The sequence below is a fragment of the Chenopodium album genome, chromosome 8 (genome assembly GCF_948465745.1).
Source record: "Chenopodium album chromosome 8, dcCheAlbu1.1, whole genome shotgun sequence".
Lineage (NCBI taxonomy): Eukaryota > Viridiplantae > Streptophyta > Magnoliopsida > Caryophyllales > Amaranthaceae > Chenopodium > Chenopodium album.
This window is the reverse complement of record NC_137841.1, coordinates 76,444,239-76,465,803: the sequence shown is the minus strand read 5'-3', so window position 1 is coordinate 76,465,803 and position 21,565 is coordinate 76,444,239. Positions and strand designations below refer to the sequence as shown.

At 36.2% G+C, this 21,565-nt stretch overlaps 1 protein-coding gene across 2 annotated transcripts; it reads left to right on the top strand.

Annotated features, from left to right (window-relative positions):
* Positions 1-705: 705 nt before the first annotated feature.
* LOC145642472 (PX domain-containing protein EREL1-like) lies at positions 706-21,020 on the top strand. Of its 2 annotated transcripts, XM_081693665.1 has the most exons (11): positions 706-719; positions 1,051-1,176; positions 2,595-2,711; positions 3,635-3,733; positions 5,578-5,664; positions 5,947-6,055; positions 17,887-18,668; positions 18,778-18,942; positions 19,035-19,277; positions 20,150-20,359; positions 20,536-21,020. In XM_081693665.1, the coding sequence occupies exons 2-11, from the start codon at positions 1,084-1,086 to the stop codon at positions 20,761-20,763; spliced, it is 2,133 nt and encodes a 710-aa protein (XP_081549791.1). In that variant the 5' UTR covers positions 706-719; positions 1,051-1,083; the 3' UTR covers positions 20,764-21,020. The 2 variants fall into 2 exon arrangements, with proteins under 2 accessions (XP_081549791.1, XP_081549792.1); XM_081693666.1 differs by lacking the exons at positions 706-719; positions 1,051-1,176 and having other exon boundaries at positions 2,615-2,754.
* Positions 21,021-21,565: the final 545 nt, after the last annotated feature.

Below are 21,565 nucleotides of genomic sequence, written 5' to 3'. Positions count from 1 at the left end.
TTGATAGGCCTACAAGACAATACACATGACCACCATATAAAATAAGCCTAACAAAAAGCCCACATTTAGTAGCCCAATGTAGTATTAGAGTTATTGGACTTCCCTTCCTAACAAGTATCCATCACAATTTCTCATTATGATTTTAATATTTACGAGTCATGATTAGTTGCAAAAACAACACACTCCTAATCCGATTAAGTAGTTCTAGTTATTTAAAAATCTATAATGCTTTTATTAACTTTGACTTTAAAAGCAGATTAAACAACCTATATCAAATATCCTTCAAATTAAAATTAAAATCAAAAAATAAAAATCGACAATAATAATGTAGCACGACTTGGTAGTTTTCCGTAATATACCAACTAACATTAGCCTCAAAACTATTTTATATCAGTTGAGTTGTCCAGTTTATTAAATCATTTTACACTTTACTTCTCTCTAGCACTTTTCACATGCAAATTTTGTGAATTCGCTTTTTAAATTGAGAGAAAAAAAAATTATACATTAACATCTAAAGAGTAATAATTTTACTATGCTAACTACCATCCACAGTATAACTTGAACGCTCGTGTTATAAACCACCTATGACCTATTCCGCTATTCCTCGACTAGAGTCGGACTTCATGACCAAGTATGAGAGTCATAGTCTAAATGAAACTTAATCTCACTATGACATAAAACCAAAGCCAAACGTGAGAAATAAGGCTGAAAGAACAAAGGTTAGGTGCAAATTGCAAAATTGTCCCTTTTCCTTTTTGGTGCGTTGTTTGTATAATCTCATTGCATTTTACACTCTCAAATCCACGCAAACTCTAAATTCTCTCTCCTCTTTCTTCATCATCTTTCTCTTTTTTATTAATTGAATTGTTAATCGAATCCTCAAACCTCAGATAGAATAATTGTAGACTGTATCATATACTAAGATTGATTTTTGAAGAAACCAAATTCAATTTTCAAATCATATGCTGCAATTGGAGTGATCCGATCAAATTACATAAACCCTAACAAGGGTTTGAAATTTTGATACCCAATTCATTGATTTTGTTGCAGAAATTGAATTGGGGGTAAAATTAAGTGATCGAGATGAACAGGGGGAGGAGTCCACCCAAGCATCGCCATGATGGAACCTCCCCTTTACCTATGGGGATGGATTGGAGTCCCCCTCCTAAGAAATGGGTACTCTTTTTTCTCTCTCCTCTTTTCTGGGTTTGTGTTATTTTGCATGTTTAAGTTCAGAAATTGTTGTTTATGTTGTTAATTTTGAGTTAATTTGAGTGATTTTATGTTATTTTAGTTGGTTGTTGACTAATGTGGTAAGTGAGCTTATTGAATTGCGCAATCTTGTGGCATTATTATAGCTTTGATTGAATTGGATCTATGAGGTTTCGATATGGAAGCTTGTGTGATTGACTGCATTGATGGGGCTGAGTTTTCGATGTTCAATTTATGATGATCCTTGTTGCCAATGATATGGAAGTTTGTGTGATCGACTGAATGTGATTAGGATTGATTGCAGTAGTTGAGAACAGCGTGAGTGAGAATATTGGAGGAATGGCACATTGTTTGTCATTATCGTTGAATATCTTTGTTTTGAGATTAGTGTGATTAACTTATGACCACTTTTTGAAGGGATCGGGGAGTTGGGAGGGTGTAGTATATGTATGGTGGATTATGGTTGATTTAGTTTGAGTATGGTGGTGGACCTGGTGAGTGATTAAAAGATTTTGCACCGAAAAGCTGGAGAGAGGATAAAAGTTGTCATCAATCAATCAATCAATCAATCAATAAAAGTTGTCATCATGCGAGGATAAATTTGAATCAACTCGCACTCATTGATGAACATGTAAGATGATGCAAAAATGTTTGGCTTATGCAATTGCATATGAATTTGGACATGACCTATGAAATGCAATAAAAGATCAATGAAGATAGTAACTTTTAGCTACTTCACAGTTCATAACGTGTTCAGTTATTTTTTTCACTTCGATCCCTAAACTTATTTGTTCTGAACGTGATTAAGTTGTAAATTGCACTTACTAGCATTTACAGAAAACTTCTGAACTGACAATACCTGAAAATTATTTATTCAAGGTAAGAGAATAAGTCCTCCTTAGTGTCATTCTCACTGTGTAGGAGGATTTGTGGGTAGATTGTAGTGTTTCATGTGAACCTCCTTTACGTAGGCATCTCTGTATCTCATATTGTAAAGGCATATATTCTCATGACAAGTTTTTCCCATCTTTCTAAAATTCATGGGTTGTTTGTATAAAAAAATTCGATAATTATTAGGAGTTTATTTTGGCACTTTGAGTTACTGCTGAACTCTATCCTAGTTTCTCTCTCTAGCTTTATTTGTATAGTTGTGAGCTCAGTTGCACAATTCAGGATCGTCCAATGTTCTGGTGACTGGGAGGTTCTTAGGTTCTTCAATAGTTAAATTAGGTACCCTTTTCTATTGTTGCCAGTTGCAACCTTTAAACGTACAATATGGAGCTTGATATGGCTGACTGTATACCTAGTCAGTTTGACATTCTGGATTCGTTATTACTATTTTAGAGTATATATTGCTAACTAGAAACATTTTACTGATGTAGGGTGGTCGTGATACTGTATGGCCTCATGATCCTCGCTCTGGATGGAGCTACTGTGTTACAATTCCTTCTTGGGTTGCGCTTCCAAAATCAAGATCAAGTTCTTCAGATCCTGTAGTGGTACAGAAATTGAATGTCTCTCCAATGTTTATCTATGCCAAGGGTTAGATGTTGTTTTTCATTCTGCCAATAAGTTTTGTAATCATGTGTTTGTAGTTGGGCAACTCTGCCCTAGATACAGTCAGTTCAGTTCCAAATTATGTAACTTGATTTAGTGTAACTAATTTCTCACATTGGTTGTCAATTTAAGCCCATGTTGATCATGTCAGCTTGAGAACAAAAAGATTATCAGTAATGTTTTAGGAAGCTGTTGGATAAGACATTAGTAAAGTAAAGATGATGTCTCCCAAGTCCCAACATTGTTCTAAAAGGTTTACTTTTTGGTTTTTTTTTTTGTTTGTTTGTTTTTTTTTTTTTTTTTTTTTTTTTTTTGTTTTATTTTGAGGAAATTTTTGTTGTATGATTCATATCTGCCTTCTGTCAGCTTTGACCCAATACTGGTTATGATTATGGTCAGAAAAGAGAAATAAAGGCAAGTCTTCTCATTTGAGGCTGACTTGGTGACTTCCAGGATAAGTTAATTATTGTTCCCTGATTTGAATGAAGTTTGATTAGTGGCTCTTACCTTCATAAGCAAACACCAAGGTGTTTAATGAAGTATTATAGATTTTTTTTTCTTTTTTTTTTTTTTTTGTATTCTGCCTGGTATGTGTTTTTGAAACAGCTTGCCCTCATGTCTGTCCGATCAAAGTGTTACCTAGATAGGCCCACAGAAAACAATGGGGGCAACACTAAGTAGTTTTGACACCCATATACCTGTGGTAAGCAAGAGCTGAGTGAGAGGCATTCAGGGTACCAGTGTAGTGGGGTGTGGTAGATTTATATTCAGCAAATTTATCTTCTATATGCATCTTAACTTTTGAATCTATCCTAGTTGCCCGTGTGCAATGGTGACCCTATCTAACCTTTTTTACTCTCAACAGTTTTACAGGGTTTTGGTGGGTATTCAATCACCAGCAGGAGTTACTACTACACGGGGAGTATTAAGAAGATTCAATGATTTCCTTAAGTTATTTTCTGATGTAAGCGAAACTTTTAATAGCTTTCCGTCTTCAGTTTGATCAGTTGATGTGATTGGATTGAAGATATTTTAGAGTAGAGTTGAGTAGAGCTGTCAATTCGGGTAAATGGGTCGGGTTTGAGTCGGGTTTGTGTGGGTCGGGTCATCTCGGGTCGGGTCAATACGGGTTTATGTCAGGACCTATGTGGGTCGGGTTCGGGTTGGGTCATGCTTGAGTCGGGTCACGTGGGGTCATACATCTTTTCGGGTTCGGGTCGGGTTTAGGTCGGGTCAATAAAAGGTCGGGTTACATTCGGGTCGGGTGAAAAACAAGTCGGGTTAAATTCGGGTTTTTACGGGTTTAAATGAGTTAGGGTCGTGTTCGGGTTCGAGTCGGGTTCGGTTCAAGTCAATTATTTTCGGGTTATAATCAGGTCGGGTCATTATCGGGTTTGAGTCGGGTTCGGTTCAAGTCAATAATTTGCGGGTCATAATCAAGTCGGGCTCTATTCAAGTCAATAATTTGTGGGTTATAATTAAGTCGGGTCATTCTCGGGTTCGGGTCGGGTTCGGTTCAAGTCAAAAACTTGCGGGATATAATCTGGTCATTTTCAAGTCGGGTCATTCTTGGGTTCAAGTCGGGTTTAGTTAATAATTTGCGGGTTACAATCAAGTTGGGTCATTTAAACTTGTCTGGTCATTCTCGAGTTCAAATTGGTAAGTCAATAATTTGCGGGTTATAATCATGTCGGGTCATTTCCAAGTCGGTCTCGGGTGTGGTTCAAGTCAAAAAATTTCGAGTTATAATTAGATTGGTCCTTTTCAAGTCTTTTTATTCTCGTATTATAATAATCAAGTCGGGTCATGTTCGTATTCGGGTATCAAATATTGGATTAATAGGGTTTAAGTTTGATATCAGGTCGGTCAAATTGGGTCCAGTTACATTTTTTTTAATTTTTTTTAATTTATTTAAAACTCCAAATTAAATTACGTAATTTAAAATATTTCCGAAAAAAAAAATATTAAATAGACATGTGAATAATAAAATTTGAATTCCCTTTAAAAAAATAATAATAAAAAAAAGGCCACTTTTGTTTTTTTTTATTTTTTATTTTTTTGTTTAATTTTTTTTTTTTGGCTGCTGTCCAGTTCAGTTTTTCTTTGACGAGGATTATGTAAGAGATAAGTCAAGTAAGATGAGAAAGGCCACTTTTGTTTTATAATTGGAATCCATGTTAATAAATTGAAAAAAAGCCCGAAACTCAATAGTCAATACGGAGTACTCTTTTTATCCTAAAAATTCCTAAATCCTAAAATTCGGGTTAGTAATAGGTCGAGAATAAATTCGGGTCGGGTCAATAACAAGTCGGGTTGAATTTGGGTCGGGTCAATAACAAGTCGAGTTGATTTCGGGTCGGGTTTGTAACCAAGTCGGGTTTAAATTCGAGTCGGGTAAGGAACGGGTCGGGTTGAACTCGGGTCGGGTTAGTAACAGGTCGGGTTGAATTCGGGTTTTGACGGGTTAAATCGGGTTTGGGTCATTCTCGGGTTCGAGTCGGGTTCGGTTCAGGTCAATAATTTACGGGTCACATTCGGGTCGGGTCCTCTTTAGGTCGGTTCATGGTCGGGTTCGGGTCTCAAATACTCGGGTCAACTCGGGTCTAGGGTTGGTTTCAGGTCGGGTTAGGTCGGGTTCGGGTCACCATTTTTTTCGGGTTCAGACGGGTTAGGGTTAGGGTCGGGTTAGGGTCGGTATTTCGGGTCGGGTCAACTTTTGACAGCTCTAGAGTTGAGCACATAATAATTGAGGATTACTGAGATAATATTCTTATTTTGTTTATTCTGTCTGCTTTTTTATTTATTCAGATTAAAAGGACATTCCCTAAGAAAAGTCTCCCATCTGCTCCCCCTAAAGGTCTTTTGCGAATGAAGAGCAGGGCACTCTTGGAAGAGGTTAGTACAGTAGCTGAGCAATCATCTGTTTTTAAACTCTTGGCTGAAACTTAAAATTGGTGAGCCTAACTATAGCAATACTCTTTTAATGACCTGCTTTAGCTATAATACCTTGTTTCATGCATACAGCAATACTAAATCCTTAATCCCAAAAGAACTAGGCCAATATAAAAATTAAATTAAATTAGGTTTTCTTACATTATTTTTTATTACATTGATCCGTGATTGATTGTTATGTGGGCATCAAATAATTGAAACAAAGTTTTTCCTTTTTGGTTGCAGCGAAGGTGCTCTTTGGAAGAGTGGATATCAAAACTTCTTTCAGACATTGATATATCTAGGTGTATGCCTGTGGCATCCTTTCTTGAACTAGAAGCAGCTGCCAGATCATGTATGTGCCCCCTTTCTCCGTTACAGCTAAGACATATCTAAACTATGTGTCCTGTTTCTTTTATCTATTTCTATTGATATGCACGTCTTATATTCTCTATTCCCATCTCCTGCACAAATAAATTCAAGTAAATTTGGTTTTATGCACTCCCTTCATTTTCTTTTGTTCTTCTTGTTTAGAATCTATATAATATTCACAATTTGTAGGAATCTATATAATATTCACTATTTGTAGGAATCTTCAAAACTATTCTCAATATGTAAGAAAGAATAGTAATTCCAGTTATGTTATTAATAGTCAAAGATGTGCATTGACAACATGAACAATCAACACAGGTTGAACTATAGAAAACGGAGGGAATACATTGGTATTGCAAAGTTTCTTTTAACATATACTCATATCATAATGTGGCGTGCAATGTTTTATTATAAATTGGCGTGTATTATAGTGTTGTTATTGTAAAAAAAGCTGTTATTTGGAATAATATAATTACTTCTAGTTTTGATGGGAGGTATAACCATACATCTTGACCGATACTAATGACATTTATCTAGAGTTGTCAATTCGGGTAAACGGGTCGGGTTTGGGTCGGGTCAATTCGGATTAATTCCATAACCTATGCGGGTTCGGTTTGGGTTGGGTCATGCTTGAGTCGGGTCACGTCGGGTCATACTTCTTATCGGGTTGGGGTCGGGTTAATAACAGATCGGGTTACATTCGGGTCAGGTGAACAATAGGTCGGGTTTAATTCGGGTTTTCACGGGTTAGGATAATTCTTGGGTTCGAGTCATGTTCGGTTCAAGTCAATAATTTGCGGGTTAGAATCAGGTCGGATCATTCTCATGTTTGAGTCGGGTTCGGTTCAAGTCAATAATTTGCGGATTATAATCAGGTCGGGTCATTTTCAAGTCGGTTCATTCTCGAGTTCAACTCGGGTTCGGTTCAAGTCAATAATTTGCGCGTTATAATCAGATTGGGTCATTTCCAAGTCGGGTCATTCTCGGATTCAAGTCGGGTTATGTTCAAGTCAATAATTTGAAGGTTACAATCAGGTCGGGTCATTTCCAAGTTAGGTCATATTCGGGTTCAATTAACTATAAATAGATAATTATCAATTTTATCAGGCTAATTAAATTATTTTCTTTGACTATAATATATATGACAATATACTAGAGAACTATAGTCTATAATTTAGGAAGATAATTAACTCCTGTGACCATACAACAAATATATACTATATTTAACTCTTAAATTCGAGGATGATGCTCATTTCCTTTGTTTCCTGGACTGACTTTGTCTTCCTAGACAAAATGCTTTGATCAACAATAAAAAGGTGGTCTAAATTGCATTTAAGGTGATTTGAAATCGGGTCAAGAACAATTTGGGTTGAATTTAGGTCGAGTCAATAACAAGTCGTGTTGATTTCGTGTCGGCTGTCGGGTTAGTAACAGATCGGGTTGAATTTTTGGGTCAGGTAAGTATTAGGTTTGGTAAAATTCGGGTCAGGTCAATAACAAGTCGGGTTGGATTTGGGTCAAGTCAATAATAAGTTGGGTTGATTTTGGGTCGAGTTTGTAACTAGTTAGGTTAAATTCCGGTCGAGTTAGAAACGGGTCGGGTTGAATTCAAGTCAGGTTAGTAACAAGTTGGGTTAATTCGGGTTTTGACGGGTTAAAAAGGGTTTGGGTCAATTTCGGTTCAAGTCAGGTTCGGTGCAAGTTAATTAAATTGGCCGTTGTAAACCGGTAAATCGGTGCAAGTTGTAAACTGGTAAATTGGCCGTTTAAAATCAAATTGGATGGTTCCACACACCCAATTGGACTCCCGGAGGGTATTAGGGACCATGGTAAACATTTTAGTAATTTTTATTTTCGGGCGAAAAAAAAGTAAAAAAATTCCAAAATTGAAGGCTAATATCCACTCTTTTTGAGAAATTTTGTAGGTTTCAGGGCCCGATGTCGAAAAGTCTTGAAATTCTATAGGAAACAACTTAGGGTCATCTCGGGGTCGAAAAGTCTTGAAATTCTATGATCATTATTTGTTGTCATCAATGTTCGTGGTAGGCTTGAATTTAATGAAATCGTGCAAGTTGTAAACCGGTAAATGGGTCGTTTAAAGGCAAATTGGATGGTTCCACCCACCCAATTGGACTCCCGGAAGGTATTAGGGATCATGCTAAACATTTCGACAATTTTTATTACCGGGCGAAAAAAGTCGAAAAATTCCAAAAGGCTAATATCCACGCTTTTTGAGAATTTTTGAAGGTTTCGAGGCCCGGTGTCGAAAAGCTTCGAAAATTTAAGGGATACATCTCAGGGTCATATAATGCCGTTTGGAATCATATATAATCATTACATGTTGTCATAAATGTTCGTGGTAAGCTTGAGTAAATGAAACCGGTACAAGTTGTAAACCGGTAAATTGGTCGTTTAAATGAAAATTGGATGGTTCCATCCACCCCATTGGACTCCCGGAGGGTAATAGGGACCATGATAAACATTTCGGCAATTTTTATTTCCGGGTAAAAAAAAATTTTAAAAATTCAAAAATTAAACGCTAATATCCACCTTTTTGAGAAATTTTGGAGTCTTTGGGGCCCGGTATCTAAAATTCTCGAAATTCTAGGGAATACATCTCGAGGTCATATAATGTCGTTTGGAACTATATATGATTATTAATTGTTGTCATAAATGTTCTTGGTAAACTTGAGTTAATAAAATCGGTGCAAGTTGTAAACCGGTAAATTGTTCGTTTAAAGGAAAATTGGATGGTTCCACCCACCTAATTGGACTCCCGGAGGATATAAGGGACCATGGTAAACATTTCGGCAATTTTTATTTTCGGGCGAAAAAAGTAAAAAAATTCCAAAATTGAAGGTTAATGTCTACACTTTTTGAGAAATTTAAAAGGTTTCAAGGCCCGATGTCAAAAAGAAATGAGATTTTAGAAGATACATCTCGGGGTCATATAATGCTGATTGAAACCATAAATGACCATTATATGTTGTCATAAACCATAAGTTGTAAACCGATAAGTTGGTCGTTTAAAGACAAATTGGATGGTTTCACCCAACCAATTAGACTCCCAGAGGGCATTAAGGACCATGGTAAACATTTCGAATAATCGTGGTAAACATTTCGGCAATTTTTATTTCCGGGCAAAAAAGTAAAAAAATCCCAAAATTGAAGGTTAATGTCTACGCTTTTTGAGAAATTTAAAAGGTTTCAAGGCCCGATGTCAAAAAGAAATGAGATTTTAGAAGATACATCTCGGGGTCATATAATGCTGATTGAAACCATAAATGACCATTATATGTTGTCATAAACCATAAGTTGTAAACCGATAAGTTGGTTGTTTAAAGACAAATTGGATGGTTCCACCCAACCAATTAGACTCCCAGAGGGCATTAAGAACCATGGTAAACATTTCGAAAAATTTTATTTCCGGGAGAAAAAAAGTCCAAAAATTCCAAAATAAAAGGCTATCCACGCTATTTGAGAAATTTCTTAGGTTTTGGGGCTCAGTGTCAAAAAGTCTTAAATTTCTTAGATATATATCTCAATGCCGTTTGGAAACATATATGATCATTATTTATTGTCATAAATGTTCATGGTAGGCTAGAGTTAATGAAATCCGTGCAAGTTGTAAACCGGTAAATGGGTCAATTAAAGGCGAAATGGATGCTTCCACCCACCCAATTTGACTACCGGAGGGTATAAGAGATCATGGTAAACATTTCGATAATTTTTATTTTCAAACGAAAAAAAGTTGAAAAATCCAAAAAATAAAGTTTAATATCCACGCTTTTTGAGAAATTTTAGAGGTTTCATGACCCGGTGTCGAAAAGTCTTGTAATTCTAGGGGATACATCTCGGGTCAGAGAATGGCGTTTGGAACCAAATATGATAATTATTTGTTGTCATAAATGTTCATAGTAGGCTTGACTTAATGAAATCGGTGCAAGTTGTAAACTGGTAAATTAGTCGTTTATAGGCAAATTGTATGGTTCCACCCACCCAATTGGACTCCCGAAGGGTATTAGGGACCATGGTAAACATTTCGACAATTTTTATTTCCGGGCGAAAAAAAGACAAAAAATTCCAAAATTAATGGCTAATATCCACACTTTTTGAAAAATTTAAGAGGTTTCGGGGTTCGGTGTCGAATACTCTTTAAATTTTAGGAGATATCTCGGGGTCATATAATGCCGTTTTGAACCATATATGAACATTTTTTGTGTCATAAATGTTCACGGCAAGCCTAAATTAATGAAATCGAGACAAGTTGTAAATCAGTAAACTGGTCGTTTAAAGACAAATTGGATGCTTCCACCCACCTAATTGGACTACCGAAAGGTATTAGATACCATGGTAATTATTTCGGCAATTTTTATTTTCAGACGAAAAAATTCATAAATTGAAGGCTAATTATCAACGTTTTTTGAGAAATTTTAGATGTTTCGGGGCTCAGTGTCGATAAGTCTTGAAATCCTAGGGGATATATCTTGGGGTTATACAATGCCGTTTGGAACCGTATATGATCATTATTTGTTGTCATAAATGTTCATGGTAGGCTTGAGTTAATTAAATCGGTGCAAGTTGTAAACTTGTAGACTAATATCCACGCTTTTTAAGAAATTTTCGAGGTTTCGGTGTTCGGTGTTGAAAAGTCTTGAAATTCTAGGAGATAAATCTCGTGGTCATATAATGCCGTATGGAACCATATATGATCATTATTTGTTGTCATAAATGTTCATGGTAGGCTTAAGTTAATGAAATAAGTGTAAGCTGTAAACCGGTAAATTGGTCATTTAAAGGCAAATTAGATGGTTTCACCCACCCAATTGGATTCCCAGAGGGTATTAGGGACTATGGTTAACATTTCGGCAATTTTTAATTTCGGGCGAAAAAAGTAAAAAAATTCCGAAATTAAAGGTTAATATTTACGCTTTTTGAGAAATTTAGAAGGTTTAGGGACCCTGTATCGAAAAAAATTGAGAGTTTAGAAGATATATCTAGGGGTCATATATTGGTGATTGAAACCATAAATGACCATTATATGTTGTCATAAATGTTTGTGGTAGGATTTGTAAACCTGTAAATTGGTCATTCAAAGGCAAATTTGATTGTTCCAACAAACCAATTGGACTTCGAAGGGTATTAAGGACCATGGTAAACATTTCGTCAATTTTTATTTCCAGGCGAAAAAAATTAAAAAAAAAAAAACAAAATTAAGGCTACTATCCACGCTGTTTGAGAAATTGGGCTCGGTGTCGAAAAGTGTTGTAATTCTAGGAGATATATCTCGGGCTCATGCAATGCCGTTTGGAACTATATATGATCATTATTTGTTCGCATAAATGTTCATGGTAGGCTTGAGTTAATGAAATCAGTGCTGGTTGTAAACTAGTAAATTGGTCGTTTAAATACAAATTGGATTCTTCCACCCGTCTAATTTGACTACCGGAGGGTATTAGAGACCATGGTAAACATTTAGACAATTTTTATTTTTTCGCAAAAAATAATTAAAAAATCCAAATATTGAAGGCTAATATCCACGCTTTTTGAGAAATTTTAGAGGTTTTATGGCTCGGTGTCGAAAAGACTTGAAATTCTAGGGGACATATCTCGGGGTAATACAATGTCGTTTGGAACCATATATGATCATTATTTGTTGTCATAAATGTTCATGGTAGGCTTGAGTTAATGAAATCATTGCGAGTTGTAAACCTATAAATTGGTCGTTTAAAGGCAAATTGGATAGTTTCACCAACCCGATTGGACTTCCGGAGGGTCTTTGAGACCATGGTAAACATTTCGGCAATTTTTATTTCCGGCTTGAAAAAAGTCAGAAAAATTCCAAAATTAAGGGCTAATATCCACACATTTTGAGATATTTTAGAGGTTTCGGGACTTGGTGTCGAAAATTCATGAAATTCTAGGGGATATATTTTGAGGTCATTTAATGCCATTTGGAACCGTATATGATCATTTTTAAATGTTCATGGTAGGCTTAAATTAATGAAATCGAGGCAAAGTTGTAAATCGGAATTGGTCGTTTAAAGGTAAATTGGATGCTTCTACCCACCCAATTGGATTACCGAAGGGTATTAAAGACCATTTTCATTATTTCAGTATTTTTTTCAGGCGAAAAAAAAGTCAAAAAATTCAAAAATTTAAAGGCATCCACGCTTTTTGAGAAATTTTAGAGGTTTCATTGCTCGGTGTCGAAAAGTCTTGAAATTATAGGGGATACATCTCGGGGTCATATAATGTCGTTTGAAACAATATATGATCATTTTTTGTTTTTATAAATGTTCATGGTAGGCTTGAATTAATGAAATCGAGACAAGTTGTAAATCGGTAAATTTGCCGTTTAAATGTAAAGTGGATGCTTTCACCCACCCAATTGGACTATCGAAGAGTATTAGAGACCATGTTAATTTGTTCGGCAATTTTTATTTTCAGGTAAAAAAGTTAAAAAAATTCAAAAATTGAAGGCTAATATCCACGCTTTTTGAGAAATTTTAGAGGTTTCGGGGCTCGGTGTCGAAAAATCTTGAAATTTTAGGGATATCTTGGGTTCATATAATGCCATTTGGAACCATATATGATCATTTTTTGTTTTTATAAATGTTAATGGTAGGCTTGAATTAATGAAATCGAGGCAAGTTGTAAATTGGTAAATTGGTCGTTTAAAGGTAAATTAGATGCTACCACCCACCCAATTGAACTACCGAAGGGTATTAAAGACCATGGTAATTATTTCGGCAATTTTTTTTTTCAAGCAAATAAAAGTAAAAAAAATAAAAAAACTGAAGACTAATATCCACGCTTTTTGAGAAATTTTAGAGGTTTCATGGCTCGTTGTCGTATAGTCTTGAAATTATAGGCGATACATCTCGGGGTCATACAATGCCGTTTGGAACCATATATGATCATTATTTGTTCTCATAAATGTTCATGCTAGGCTTGGGTTAATGAAATCGGTGCAAGTTGTAAACCGGTAAATTGGTCGTTTAAAGGAAAATTGGATGGTTCCAACCACTCAATTGGACTCCTAAGGGTATTAGGGACCATGGTAAACATTTCTGCAATTTTTATTTTGGAGCAAAAAATTCAAAAATTCCAAAATTAAAGGGTAATATACACACTTTTTGATAAATTTTAGAGGTTTCGGGGTTCGGTGTCGTATAGTCTTGAAATTCTAGGAGATATATCTCGGGGTCATATAATGCCGTTAGGAACCATATATGATCATTTTTTGTTGTCATAAATGTTCATGGTAGGCTTGAATTAATGAAATCGAGGCAAGTTGTAAATCCGTAAATTTGCCGCTTAAAGACAAATTGGATACTTCCACCCACCCAATTAGACTACCGAAGGGTATTAGAGATCATGGTTATTATTTTGGCAATTTTTATTTTCACGCGAAAAAAAGTCAAATAATCCAAAAATTGAAGGCTAGTATCCACGATTTTTGAGAAATTTTAGAGGTTTGGTGGCTCAGTGTCGATAAGTTTTGAATTTCTAGGGGATATATCTTGGGGTCATACAATGTCGTTTGGAACCGTATGTGATCATTATTTGTTGACATAAATGTTCAGGGTAGGCTTGAGTTAATGAAATCGATGCAAGTTGTAAATCGGTAAATTGTTCGTTTAAAGAAAAATTTGATGATTCCTCCCACCCAATTGGACTCCCGGAGGGTATTAGGAACTATGGTAAACATTTCGACATTTTTTATTTTCGGGCGAAAAAAAGTCTAAAAATTTAAAAATTAAAGGCTAATATCCACACTTTTTGAGAAATTTTAGAGGTTTTGGGGTTTGGTGTCAAAAAGTCTTGAAATTTTAGGAGATATCTCGGGGTCATATAATGCCATTTGGAACCATATATGATCATTATTTGTTGTCATAAATGTTCATGGTAGGCTTAAGTTAATGAAATTGGTGCAAGTTGTAAATCGGTAAATTGGTCGTTTAAAGGTAAATTTAATGGTTTCGCCCGCCCAATTGGACTCCCAGAGGGTATTAGGGACTATGGTAAATATTTCGGCAATTTTTAATTTCGGGCGAAAAAAGTAAAAAAAATCCGGAATTGAAGGTTAATATCCACGCTTTTTGCGAAATTTAGAAGGTTTCGGGACCCGGTGTCGAAAAGAAATGTGATTTTAGAAGATACATCTCAGGGTCATATAATGCTGATTGAAACCATAAATGACCCTTACATGTTGACATAAATGTTCGCGATAGGCTTAAGTTAACAAAATCAGTGCCAATTGTAAACCGGTAAATTGGCCTAAAGGAAAATTTGATGGTTAGACCCAACTAATTGGACTCCCGAAGGGTATTAAGGACCATGGTAAACATTTCGTAGATTTTTATTTCCAAGCGAAAAAAATTCAAAAAAAATCCAAAATTAAGGGCTACTATCCACGCTGTTTGAGAAATTTTTTAGGTTTCAGAGCTTGGTGTCGAAAAGTGTTGAAATTCTAGGAGATATATCTCGGGGTCATACAATGTCGTTTTGGAACCATATATGATCATAATTTGTTGTCATCAATGTTCATGGTAGGCTTGAGTTAATGAAATCTGTTTTAAACCGGTAAATTGGTCGTTTAAAGGTAAATCGGATTCTTCCACCCACCCAATTTGACTACCGGAGGGTATTAGAGACCATGGTAAAATTTCGGCAATTTTCATTTTCAAGCGCAAAAATTTTAAAAAAACCAAAAATTGAAGGCTAATATCCATGTTTTTTTGAGAAATTTTAGAGGTTTCATGGCTCGGTGTCGAAAAGTCTTTAAATTCTAAGGGACATATCTCGGGGCCATAAAATGTCGTTTGGAATCATATATGTTCATTATTTGTTGTCATAAATGTTCATGGTAGGCTTGAGTTAATGAAATCGGTGCAAGTTGTAAACCGATAAATTGGTCGTTTAAAGGCAAATTGGATAGTTCCACCAACCCAATTGGACTCCCGCAGGGTCTTAGGGACCATGGTAAACATTTCGGCAATTTTTATTTCTGGGTTGAAAAAAGTCAAAATTATCCAAAATTAAAGGCTAATATCCACACTTTTTGAGAAATTTTAGAGGTTTTGGTGCTCGGTGTCGAAAAGTCTTGAAATTCTATGGGTTATATCTCGGGGTCATAAAATGCCATTTGGAACCATATATGATCATTTTTTGTAGTCATAAATGTTCATGGTAGGCTTGAATTAATGAAATCGAGGCAAGTTGTAAATCGGTAAATTGGCAGTTTAAAGGTAAATTGGATGCTTCCACCCACCCAATTGGACTACCGAAGGGTATTAGAGAATGTGTTTATTATTTCGGCAATTTTTATTTTCAGGCAAAAAAGTCAAAAAATTCAAAAATTGAAGGCTAATATCCACGCTTTTTGAGAAATTTTAGAGGTTTCGGGGCTTGGTGTCGATAAGTCTTGAAATTCTTGGGAATATATCTTGGGGTCATACAACGCCGTTTGGAACCTTATATGATCATTATTTGTGGTCATAAATGTTCATGATAGGCTTGAGTTAATTAAATCGGTGCAAGTTGTAAATCGATAAATTGTTTGTTTAAAGGAAAATTGGATGGTTCCACCCACCCAATTGGACTCCCGGAGAATATAAGGGACTATGGTAAACATTTCGGCAATTTTTATTTTTGGGCGAAAAAAAGTTAAAAAATTGTCAAAATTGAAGGCTAATATCCACGTTTTTTTGAGAAATTTTAGAGGTTCGGGGCCCAGTGTTGAAAAGTCTTTATATTATAGGGGATTCATGTCGGGGTCGTAGAATGCCGTTTGGAACCATATATGATCATTATATATTATCATAAATGTTTGTGGTAGCCTTGAGTTAATGAAATCTGTACAAGTTGTAAATCGGTAAATTGGTTGTTTAAAGGCAAATATGATGGTTCCACCCACCCAATTGGACTCCCGGAGGATATTAGGGGTCATGGTAAACTTTTCGGCAATTTTTATATCTGGGGAAAAAAAGTCAAAAAATTCCAAAATTGAAGGCTAATATTCACGCTTTTTGAGAAATATCGAATTTTTCAGGGCCCGATGTCGAAAAGCATTGAGATTTTAGGGGATACATCTCGGAGTCATATAATGCCGTTTGGAACCATATATGATAATTATATGTTGTCATAAATGTTCGCGGTTAACTTGAGTTAATGAAATCGGTGCAAGTTGTAAACCGGTAAATTGGTCGTTTAAATGCAAATTGAATGGTTCCATCCAGCCAGTTGGACTCCCGGAGGGTATTAGGGACCATAGTAAACATTTCGGCAATTTTTTATTTCTGGGTGAAAAATAATTTTAAAAAATTCTAAAATTAAAGGCTAATATCTATGGTTTTTGAGAAATTTTGGAGGTTTCGGGTAGAACCGTCAATTCGGGTAAACGGGTCGGGTTTGGGTTAGGTAAGAGTGGGTCGGGTCAACTCGGGTCGGGTCAATTAGGATTAATTTTATAACCTATGCGGGTCGAGTTTGGGTTTGGTCATCCTTGATTCGGGTCGTGTTGGGTCATACTTCTTATCGGGTTTGGGTCGGCTTTAGGACGTGTTAATATCAGGTCGGGTCATATTCTGGTCGGGTGAACAATCCATCAGGTTTAATTCTGGTTTTACGGGTTAAAACGGGTTAGGGTAATTCTCGGGTTCGAGTCGGTTTCGGTTCAAGTCGATAATTGACGGGTTAGAATCTGGTCGGGTTATTTTCGGGTTTGAGCCGGGTTCAGTTCAAGTCAATAATTTGCGGGTAATCAGGTTAGGTCATTTACAAGTCGGGTCATTTTCGGATTCAAGTCGGGTTATGTTCAAGTCAATAATTTGCAGGTTACAATCAGGTCATATTCGGGTTATGTTCCACTAACTATAAATAGATAGTTATCATTTTTTTCAAGCTAATTATTTCCTTTGACTATAATATACTACCTCCGGTCCAATTTACTCGCAACAAAGGAGTATTATTTGTGAGACATAAAATATTCCTTTGTTGCGAGTAAATTGGACCGGAGGTAGTATATGACAATTTTAAGGGAACTATAGTAAATAATTTAGGAAGATAATTATCTCCTTTGACCATACAACAAATATATATTATATTTAATTCTTAAATTTGAGGATGATTCTCCTTTCTGTTGCTGGCGTGGACCGACTTGGTCTCCCTAGACAAAATGCTTTGATCAACAATAATAAGGTGGTATAAATTGCCTTTAAGGTGATTTGAAATCGGGTCAGGAACAATTTAGGTTGAATTTAGTTTGGGTCAATAACAAGTCGTGTTTATTTCGAGTCGGGTTAGTGACAGATCGGGTTGAATTTTTGGGTCGGTTTAGTATTAGGTCAGGTAAAATTCGGGTCGGGTAACAAGTTGGATTGATTTCGGGTCGGGTTTGTAAAAGGTCGGGTTAAATTCGGGTCGGGTTTAAATCAGGTCAGGTTAGTAACAAGTCGGGTTAAATTCGGGTTTTGACGGGTTAAAACGGGTTTGGGTCAATCGGTTCAAGTCGGGTTCGGTTCAGGTTAATAATTTACAAGTTACATTCGGGTCGGGTCGGGTCATCTCCAGGAGAGTTCATGTTCGAGTTCAGGTCTCATATACTCGGGTCAACTCAGGTCTAGGGTTGGTTTCAGGTCGGATTTGGGTCACCATTTTTTCTGGTTCAGATGGGTCGGTTAATAATCGGGTTTGAGTCGGTATTTCGGGTCGGGTCAACTTTTGACAGCTGTACATTTATCTGTTGTCTCAATCCTTCTTGTTGTTTTAAATTTCATTATTTTATTTATTTTCTCCTTTTATTTCTAGCATTTCAAGAAAGTCAGCAGCCTTCTGAAGCAAATCCTTCTACAACTAGCAGTATATCTTCAGATCAAAACCATTCAAGTTTAAGCTTAGCTGCTCTTGCTGGCAGTTCATCAATCGCATCAGATTATGGTAGTGACACTGCTTATGAAACTTCTGAACTTGGAAGTCCTAGTTTTGGAAGGGATGATGTTTCTGAACTCGGTCTAGAAGAATTGACATTGGATGAAGATCTGACAAATCCAATGGAAAAGATAACCAAGTACAGCATGTCTAATATTGACGAAGGGTTGTTGATGGGAGAAAGTATTTTGGATCAATTGGAAAGTTTCAAAAAGCATAAGGTGCAAAGTAGACTCATTGCAGATAATGGGAGTGCTTCGAAGTCTGTCAGTTTAGCTCTTGATAGGGCAGGAAGTTCATTTGAGGCAGAGCCTATCAAGGCGGTCAACCATGTACGGAAGCCTTCGAATGAGAGTATAGGGAGTGACTTGAGTTCATATAGAGGCGGTGAAATGTCAAATTCATGGACTCCTAACTTGTTCGGGGATGCATCTCTTGACCTCCCCAGTGGAGCTGAAGCTTCTAGGACCATGGGGAGTCCTAGCAATTCAGAACTGCAATATAGTGTTGGAGATATAGTTCTACCAAGAGATCAGCAGCCTAAATTAGATAGAATTCTTATGATCATGCAGCGCAGATTAGTAACTGCGAAAACAGATATGGAGGATCTTATCACAAGATTGAATCAAGAAGTTGCTGTCAAGGAATACCTTACTACCAAGGTAATTACGATTTTGTTATCATTGCAAATAGCATGTTAACTCGTTATATCTTTCATTTCCTTGTAAGGTTGTTTGTTGGTCACAGTCTCATGTGTTTCCTCTTTTCCAGGTCAAGGATTTGGAAGTTGAACTTGAAACTACTAAAGAGAAGAGTAGAGAAAACCTTCAGCAGGCATTGTCACTTGAAAAAGAAAGGGTTACAAAAATGCAGTGGGATATGGAGGAACTACGGCAGAAGTCATTAGAATTTGAGCTCCAGTTAAAATCTCAAAAGGTTCATTTCTATCCAGTTGCTTTTTAATTTTCCATGTTTATACTTATCGTACTTCTTTACAATATTGTGTAACTGTCTCAAAAAATCTCCAGGATGCTAAGTTGCCAGCAGACTCCATGAGGTCAGATGCTTTTCCAGAGAAGGATGAATTGTTGCGGGAGTTGGAAGCTACAAAAGACCAGCTTAATATCTTGTCAAAGCAACATGAAGAATTAGAGGTGAAATCTAAATCGGATATTAAGCTGCTTGTTAAGGAGGTTAAATCTTTGAGAAGATCTCAAGTTGATCTAAAGCAAAAACACGATGAATCAGTACAGGAAAAAATTGAAGTGGAGGTAGGTATTTTGGCTTTTGTTTTCTGTTAAAGTGTTGCTTTCTCGTGTATTGAAGTTGGCGAAAGAAAATTTATTTAATTTTTGGTTGGGGGTAGGGGTGAGGGGGTAAATTTTTTGTATTATCAATTCTTTTTTTTCCTAAGTGGGTGTGCCTGTCTTAGTTAAGGATATATGTGCAAACCAAGTAGTTATGGAGATGCAGTGTCTTCAGGATGTCAGTAAGATCTTGGTGAGTTGTGGTAAAATTTGGTATATTGAAGGATACTAAGATTGCTGGTTAAATGGAGAACAATAAGAGTATATTTATGATTTCTCAACTAGTTTTGGTCAAGGCTCATGGCTGCTTGTTTATAATGCTGCATGATCCTTGCGCCCTTTTTTAAGTAGAAACGTATTCCCAGTTATTCCTGGCAATATGTACTTTAACCTTAGGCACAATATGGAAAATCAGTTGTGTCAGCCTTGGTGTCAGATATGTATATAGATAGTGATCTTTATTGTTTTTGAAACTTTAAGCTTACCCATCTTTTGCTAATCATCACCATGTCTTCTTAGCCAGCTGTTACCTATGAATCTATGATGGTCTCCTTACTCACCTATATTGGCTTTTACTTTTAGCACTTGCCAGCAGTCGCTAATCTTACACCCATGATCTGGTTATGTCCCTGTTTCTGTGCCATCTTCTTTATTTCATCTTCTTTTCTATTTTTATTTTTTCAGCAATCTAGTTAACTTTTATGTGGTTAGGGGATCTTTTGTGTCTGGAAAATCGTAGTGTGCAAATGCATGACTTTGCCTTTACATCTCCACTGATGCTAAAGAATCTTCTTTCTTCCTCTTCACCTTTGCTCATGCTTGTCATATTTTCTCAGCAACTCTTACAGCAAGAATTGGAGAGAAATAAACTTGCTTTGGCTGCAAGAAGAAAGCTGTTGCATGATTCTCAAACCCTTCAGACTCGGCTTCTGGAGTGTAATATCAAAATCGCAGATGATAATTTTGCGGTTGATTCATCCTCAGTATCAGATGTTTTAGATCTCCTTGCAGATTCTGACCAGCAAATTGATCTTCTCTTGGCAGAGGTATATGCTGCTTTAAGCGTCACTTTATTTCTGTTATTTCTGGTTGATGAAATATATATGTAATATCTTTTTTCTAGATCTTCAAACAGTACATCTGCAAACATGCCCTATGATATGTTCTTGGCTTTTGTTTATATGGATGCTCCCTTTGACCAATTTGTGCCAATATGTTTCAGTCTCAACTATTGGCTCCCGCCACTGACATGCTTTCAAATAGCGAAGATTTGAAGGCATTGGATCATGAGTTGAGGGCTGTGTTGAGAGATATATTTTCTGACAACGCTAAGCTGAGAAAGCAGATGAACTTTTTTATTCGTACTGCTCTCCAATCAGATAGTTCTACCAATGAAAATGGTAATCAAGGCTTAACTAAAACTGTTTTGAAACAGCTTTTTGAAACATGAAACCGTAAGTACAGATGTAATTTTTACTCTCCCTTCTGTGTAGCATGAGCAATTTTCTTGGATTATTGCTTGATTTAACCTTTGGCCTTGTAATTTTTCCTGTGGTATATGAAATACACGACTTTAGGAAGCAATTCTATGTGAATACTGATAATGTTGTATTATCTCTCATTTTAGTGTTTAGCACATTTTTGTCGTAATTATGAATAACAATTTCATTGAGAAAATCCTGAAGTTATATTAACTTTTTCTATTGACGTCATTGGTGTGTACAATTTAGGCAGCGTTTGCTGAATAAATATTCAATTACTTCGGGAAATCTTACCTCATTCCATACTTCAGTAATATTTGTTACTACTCATTATGAAGCATCAAATGTTTAAGTTGTCAGAGCCTTAACTCGCAGCAAGCTTGTTTGTGCAATTATGCAACCCATGTAGTATTGTGAGATTAACTCCTTGGAACTTGAGGGCTCTCAGCTTCTTATGATTCGGGTTTGCTTTGTCATCAGTTGACCCAAGCCATATTCGACTGAGTGCGGCTGCACATAGTCTCTCAGGTTTAGGCAAAGGTAATGATCGTATCTTGAGAATCAATTTTGTTACATTATTAGTATATATTCACAGGAAGGGCTATTCTTTGAATGATCTCAAATTCTCAACTGTTCAAGACTCTTGGGTATAATACATTAATAACTTGTCTCAAATGCTCTGGACCCAAAATTTTGTGGTGGAACAACTAAAGCCTTAAAGCGAACATTAAACGTACAAGACTAGAGCTATAAGTCAAGTAAGCTACTCTA